This window comes from Seriola lalandi, unplaced genomic scaffold, assembly GCF_002814215.2.
Source record: "Seriola lalandi dorsalis isolate HSWRI2012SDOR001 ecotype SW California unplaced genomic scaffold, Sedor1 jcf7180002054373, whole genome shotgun sequence".
NCBI lineage: Eukaryota > Metazoa > Chordata > Actinopteri > Carangiformes > Carangidae > Seriola > Seriola lalandi.
In genome coordinates this window covers 24557-31504 of record NW_019524926.1, presented here as the reverse complement: position 1 = coordinate 31504, position 6948 = coordinate 24557, and the positions used below count along the sequence as shown (strand labels likewise).

Here is a 6948-nt window from a genome sequence, read left to right as displayed (position 1 = left end):
GTGTGTGTGTGTGTGTGTGTGTGTGTGTGTGTGTGTGTGTGTGTGTGTGTGTGTGTGTGTGTGTGTGAACGACCTCACAGGTGTTCAGGTCATATGGATCAGCTGATTGGTTAGACATGAGGACCTGTTGTGTTGTTAGTTGTAATCTGTGCTGGATTAACTCTATCCTCATTACAGATTAGACGCACGCACGCACGCACGCACGCACGCACGCACGCACGCACACACGCACACAGACACACACACACACAGACTGAATGAAAGGACTTCAGTGTGATGTCTGTGTAGATGTTGTGAACAGAGGGACCTCACTATGATGTCAGAGGGACCTCATCATGATGTCACAGTCTGTTCAAGAGCTTCTAGAAAAGTTGTTAAACTGAGAATTTTTATTGTATTGATCAGAGATCAGGTCTGAGATCAGGTCTGGATCAGGTCTGAGATCTGAGATCAGGTCTGAGATCTTATTTAGTCCTGGAGGTCTTCAGGGGACCTGCGTCTCGGCTCTGAGACCCGGTTCAGACTGGTCCTGGTAAGATCTGTCAAGTGGTCTGTGATAACAGAGACCAGAGAGCTGCTGGGAAACGATACTCTAATACTCTCACAGCGAGGCATTCAAGGCATTCAAGGCACGCAGGAACTCTGACACTCCTCACTGATAACCCCCACCCCTCCCCCACAGAGGAGGAGGGGTGGGGGGTGAATCTCTTCCTCTGTTTACCTGTTACTCAACCTGTGTGACTCACCGGCTGATTAGACTGACAGGAAGTGATGCATCTCCTCAGGAACACCGTTTTACTTCCTGTTTGTGAGCGACGTCACACGACATGGCCATAAGTATGTGGACAGGTTCCTGGTCGGGTGTCAGCCTGTGTTTGCTGCTCTGACCTCTGACCTCTGGGTCACTTCAGGTGAACTGTGGTGGTGGTTGTTGTGTGGTCAGGTTCAAACTGTTAGAACATGTTCTAGCATGTTCACCTATCTGTGGTCTGGTTCTGGTCAGGTCCCGGTCTGGTCCATATCTGATCCAGACTCATTGATGTTGGTTGAAGGAGCTTGTCCTCCTGTTCTAAGTTCTGCGGTGGTAGAACCATGGTTCTGGTCCTGGACTGGTCCTGGATTGGATGGATGGGTGGTTTTGAGTCTCACTGACTCATGAATTATGACGAGAAGTTGAGGTGCTCTGTTGTGACTCACAACAGTCGGCCATTTTCCCTCATCATGAACCCCCCCCCCCCCCCCCCGAGACGCTCTGTGACACAAACAAACGCACCCACAGACAGACGGGGGGTTTCAGGGACTGGAGGAGGATCAGATCGCTCTGGTTCTCAGAGGAACCATGAACATGTCAGCAGGTGTTTCCTCCTCACCTGTCTGACATCATCACAGTCTGCTTCCTGCTGGCTGAACTTTGACCCTCCTAGTGAGGAGGAGCAGGCTTTCAGAGGAGGTCTGTAGATCTGGACCCACGCCACAACCTGACGTCTCTTATTTTCATGTGAAGGAGGACTTCCTGTTGCACTTCACAATAAAAGTTTATTGAACATGTTCACAGCAGAACTGATTCTGTTTGTTAAAGGGGAAGAGAGGAGCAGTGGACTCCTCTCATAACCTCCTCCTCCTCTGCTCTCCGTCCTCTTCCTCCTGACCCCTCCTCCCTCTGCTCTCACTCCTCCTCTTCCTCCTGACCCCTCCTCTCTCTTCTTATATGATCCCTCTCTTCTTGACTCCTCCTCTTCTCCTCCTCCTCCTTTTTTAAAATCACTCCGTGGTTCAGCTCTCTGTAGTCGGTGTGTGTGTGTGTTCTTCAGCAGCAGCTCAGTCACACCTGTGGAGCGTTCAGGCGTCTTTGAAGCTGCAGGAAAACTGACCATTTATTTTTAGAACTAGTTGAGTGAGGCTTGTTGTGGAGTGATGGGGTATCAGAGGAGCATGTGGCGCAGCCTGGCAGGAGGAGGAGGAGGAGGACACGTTGCGGTGGTGAGGTGTTCATGTTCAGAGGAGGAGGTGAAGATCTCCTTCAGGAGCGCCGGGGACGATCGGCGGCTCAGACGAGTCTTCGTCCGCCGCTGGTTCGGTGAGTGGCGGCGGCGTCAGTGTGAGGTCAGACGCTCTCTGATGATCTTCTCTTGTTTTTAAGCTTGTTGAACATTTTGGACTCGGAGGAAAAGACTATTTACCTTGTTGTGATCTCTGTAACGGCTGCAGAGGTCAAAGGTCGTGGCTGTGTTTGAAGGTAAACACTGAGCTGTGACTGGCCCCTGTTATCATGCTCATAAATCCACTTCCTGCTAGGTCAGTGAACGCCTCACCGACTTTCAGCTGGCAGGAAGCCAAGCAACTAACGGACAGCTGTGTGTGTGTGTGTGTGTGTGTGTGTGTGTGTGTGTGTGTGTGTGTGTGTATAAAGTCCAGCCTCTACAGTTCGAATGAAAACATCCTCCCTCCTCTTTCCTGATGTCAGAGTTAAATCTGTTTATGTGACCATCAGAGGAAGTGGTTACTTTTCACATTAAGAGTTTACAGTAAATACATGTGACTCACTGAGGTGGGACTTTTACAATGAAGTATTATTTAACTGTGAAGGATCAGCGCGCTTCCTCCACCACTAACCGTCAGGATGAAGGTCTAAGTCCAAACCCGACCCAAACCCAGACCTCACGTGGATCAGTTTAAGTAGGACTACCAGAACTTGAAGCCCCCCCCTCAAAAGGATAAACCTGTTAATGAAAACCAGATGTTGAACCGACTGAACCTGGACTAACCAGAGACCAGGTTCAGGTCAGGTTCTAATATGCTATGCTGATCAAATGCTAATAATGCTAATGTTTAGTCTGTAATGCTCCACACTCTGAGCTCTGACAGTCTGACATCATAACCACTAAATGAAGGTTTACTGAGATCAAATAATGGGCGGCTAACTTGGTTTTGTTTTAGTGCTGATTCAGATATATCTCAGTGTCACAGTAACTGGGATATGACCAGAACACAGCATTGGTGCATTAGCATAACATCCTGTAGTTTAGCATATTAGCATGCTAAATTAGCATCACTGTTCCTGTGCAGTCATTAGTTTTAAACAAGGTTTCTGTCGTGAACTGAAGGAGAAACAACGAATGTCTGAACCACAAACAAGATAATCAAACAGTTGTAGATGTTTCAGCTAGCCTCTCTGCTGCTAGCTGCTAGCTTTGCTAACAATGTTTTCCAGTCGTAAATGTTGTTTCTTTCTCCACATTAAGTGTTTGGTTGTTCTGTTTTCTGTTTTAGGTGGACTGTCAGTGTCTCTGCTGTTCAGATATTTAGCTAAACCCTTGGAGGAGGGGTTAGCCGGTACGTTCGCTAACACCGACCAAAACCATGCAGCAGCCATTTTGAGCAGTGATAATATAATACAAACACTTCAGAGACTACAGACCAAACGCTCAGGAAACATATTTTAGTGATAATCAAGATTAAATTATGATTATTCTGGACTGTTTGTACCAACTAACCAGCTAGCTGTTAGCACACTAACTGAATCTTGATTTGATAGTTTTTATTATTTGGTTATTTAGTGAAAAAGACGTCAGTCAATCTAAATTTACCTAAAATTAATTTGAAGAATTGAAAAGTGAACACGTTGACATGCTAATGTTGCATGTTAGTGCTAGTTAGCGCTGGTTAGCATACCAATCAGACAGTCTCCTGAGACATCTTTATTATTTTGAGCTATGTAAATGAAATTGACTTGGCATGCTAACATGTAGCATTAGCATGTTCTGTTAGCATTCGTCTCAAATCACAGTTGAAGCGTTTGAAGCTTTGATTGTTTTAGTCACTTCAAAGATAAATATGTTTAAATTTCTCTTTTAATTAATGAATTGACTTTATTAGTTTATAAAAACATTTAATGTTTAACCTGCAACATGTTTCTGTTAAACAATCTCAACTTTAGCTGCAGCCAAAGTTTTTAGAAATGATGGAGTGTCCTTTCACAACTGCTCAAAATGGCCACGTGAGAGAATAAATCCCAGCATGCTCTCTGATCACCAGACTGTAACTGAATCCAATCAAACAAATCAAGCAGTCGACATGAACCAATCAGAGTCAATGATCAACCTGCTTCCTGTCATCACACCTGTGATTCAGGTGTCCAAACTTTATTTAAACAGACAGTCAGAGTTGGTGGTTGGTGCCTTGCTCGAAGGCTCCTCGGCTCTAATGGTTTGTGTTTGTCGAGGATCTGAACCTGAACCTCCTGCTCTAAACTTCCCTCACGTCTTAATGAACTTTAATGAACTTTAATCACAGAGACTCTTTGAGTTTTAATGAGAATGAGTTTTTTATTTGAATTGTATCATTTAACCTGGAGGTAATTAAACCAATTATTAAAATGATTAAAGTAATTTAAATGTATGAATAACCTTTATTGTGAAAGCCCAGTTATTACAACGTGTAGAAATAAGTTCTGTTAAAGTGATGATGAGTCGCAGCAGCTGTAAACTGTAACTACACCATCAGTTTTCGAACTGAGGCCCGCCTCCTCAGAGGAGGGCTGCAGGGTGACATCACTTCCTGAGGATGTCATCATCTCTGATGCCCCTCTAGAATAAAACTCCAGGCTGCAGGACTTCACTGAGAATCCTACTGTAAGTGTCCTTCAGTGTCACAGTCTGAAGATCAATATAACGCTGATCACAGCTGATCACACACAGCCGATCACAGCTGATCACACACAGCCGATCAAAGCTGATCACAGCTGATCACACACAGCCGATCACAGCTGATCACACACAGCCGATCACAGCTGATCACACAGTCGAATTTCATCTCTCCTGGTCGTATGTCAAGGTTCACACACGTTTATTTATGTCTCTGTCTGAAGAGTGGACAGAGACATGGACGCTGTCGTTTGTTCCTTTGTTTTGATGTTAGAAACTCTCCAGATGTTCAGATCATTCTGTGGGAACCTGAATCAGCTGATTTCCTTTATCAGTGTGTTTACACCTGTGACATCACTTCCTGTTTCCTCACCAACCAAATTGTGTCGACATCGAGCACGACCTGGACTTTTACTGTGAAAGTCATCTCCTGAGAGCTGTCCTGAGTGTGTGTGTGTGTGTGTGTGTGTGTGTGTGTATCAGTGTGTGATGTGTGTGTGTGTGTGTGTGTATCAGTGTGTGACTGTGTGTGTGTGTGTGTGTGTGTGTGTGTGTGTGTGTGTGTTGTGTGTGTGTGTATCAGTGTGTGATTGTGTGTGTGTGTGTGTATGTATCAGTGTGTGACTGTGTGTGTGTGTGTGTGTGTGTGTGTATCAGTGTGTGTGTGTGTGTGTGTGTGTGTGTGTGTGTATCAGTGTGTGACTGTGTGTGTGTGTGTGTGTGTGTGTGTGTGTATCAGTGTGTGACTGTGTGTGTGTTGACAAGCAGTTTTTTTTAAATCATCATTATGACATCATCATGATCAGACCTGTCAATCTCCCCCCCCCAGAGTCCCCCCGCCTATCCACTGCCTCCATCAGCAGTAATGATCGCGCTCCGTCGGCGACGCCCTCTGACCCCGACCTGTCATCAGACCGTCGCCCGGTGAGCCTGATCTCCACGCTGTCCTCGGGATCCGGATCCTCCAGAGACGACAGCCCCGCCCCCCCGCCCCCCTCCTCCCAAACCTCCAACCCCGACATCGACGTGGACCTGAGCCCCGCGGGGGGTGGTGCAGACAGGAGGGGGCGGAGCCTAGGCCTAATTAACAACAACAACAACAAAGAGTCGACGACGAGCCAAACCTCCGGCCGCCACCCGACGTCTCCGTTCACGACCAGCAGCATGGCGCCGAACCCTCAGCTGACCTACCTGGACCGTGTCATCATGGAGATCATCGAGACAGAGAGGATGTATGTCAGAGACCTGCGCATGATCGTAGAGGTGAGTCCTGAACCTTCAGCTCACTGTGATGTCATCAACATCAGGTAACCAACACATCGACACGCTGACCTGTGACCTCTGACCTCTGCTCGGCTCGTACAGTCACTAAACATTTCCTGTGTGAATAAATCAACATACAAACACATGAACATGTTCAGACATGTAGACAGGAAGGAAGTACATGTACCCTTCAAAGTAAAAGTCTCATCCTCACTAAACTGAACAATTAGTAAGTTAATTAGATGTGATGATGTTAATTAGATGATCTGAGCCTCAGTTTGTAGATCATCATGTAAAACTGAACTCAGATCAGATTCAGATCCTCGGTGAGAGAGTGTGTGTGTGTGTGTGTGTGTGTGTGTGTGTGTGTCGTCACAGACTATAATTAACGGGCTAAGACGTTCTGGATTAGCCTCTTATGTAACAGTGAGGATCAGATGAAGCTGCAGCGAGAAGAAACAAACCCACGTCCTGAGTTCAGATTTAATGAACTGCTTGTTAATGAGTCTGTTCCTCAGCTGTGACGAGGGTCAGACTGTTTCTATTATTATTAACTTTTATTGTTTTTAGAAATAGCCTGTTCTGTATTAAATACAATTAAATGAATTAATAAAAAATCACATTTCAACTGGAATCAAATCAACACAATAATAAAAACAATAAATATGAAACAGCTGCAGCAGGTTCACTTTAATATGTAAAATCCTCCTCCTCCTCTTCCTCCTCCTCCTACTACAGGATTACCTGGCTCACATCATCGATCAGTCTGATTTGTCGATTCGTCCTGAGCAGGTTTGTGCTCTGTTTGGAAACATCGAGGACATCTACGAGTTCAACAGGTGAGAGGAAAATCCTGACTCTGATGAACTGGTTTAAGTTAAAATCCTGACTCTGATGAACTGGTTTAAGTTAAAATCCTGACTCTGATGAACTGGTTTAAGTTAAAATCCTGACTCTGATGAACTGGTTTAAGTTAAAATCCTGACTCTGATGAACTGGTTTAAGTTAAAATCCTGACTCTGATGAACTGGTTTAAGTTAAA

The 6948-nt window shown here is 45.4% G+C and overlaps 1 protein-coding gene across 4 annotated transcripts in view; it reads left to right on the top strand.

Annotated features, from left to right (window-relative positions):
- Positions 1 to 6948, top strand: part of LOC111656900 (pleckstrin homology domain-containing family G member 3) — a 22553-nt gene that overhangs the window by 3152 nt on the left and 12453 nt on the right. Inside the window, exons 1-4 of one of the 4 annotated variants that reach the window (XM_087174692.1) lie at positions 1784 to 2077; positions 3271 to 3333; positions 5473 to 5906; positions 6645 to 6745. In XM_087174692.1, coding sequence (XP_087030818.1) covers positions 1915 to 2077; positions 3271 to 3333; positions 5473 to 5906; positions 6645 to 6745 — 761 coding nt within the window. In that variant the 5' untranslated portion in view covers positions 1784 to 1914. Of the gene's footprint in view, positions 1 to 1783; positions 2078 to 3270; positions 3334 to 5472; positions 5907 to 6644; positions 6746 to 6948 lie in introns of those variants that run through there. The other 3 variants (XM_087174694.1, XM_087174693.1, XM_087174695.1) reach the window with 3 other exon arrangements.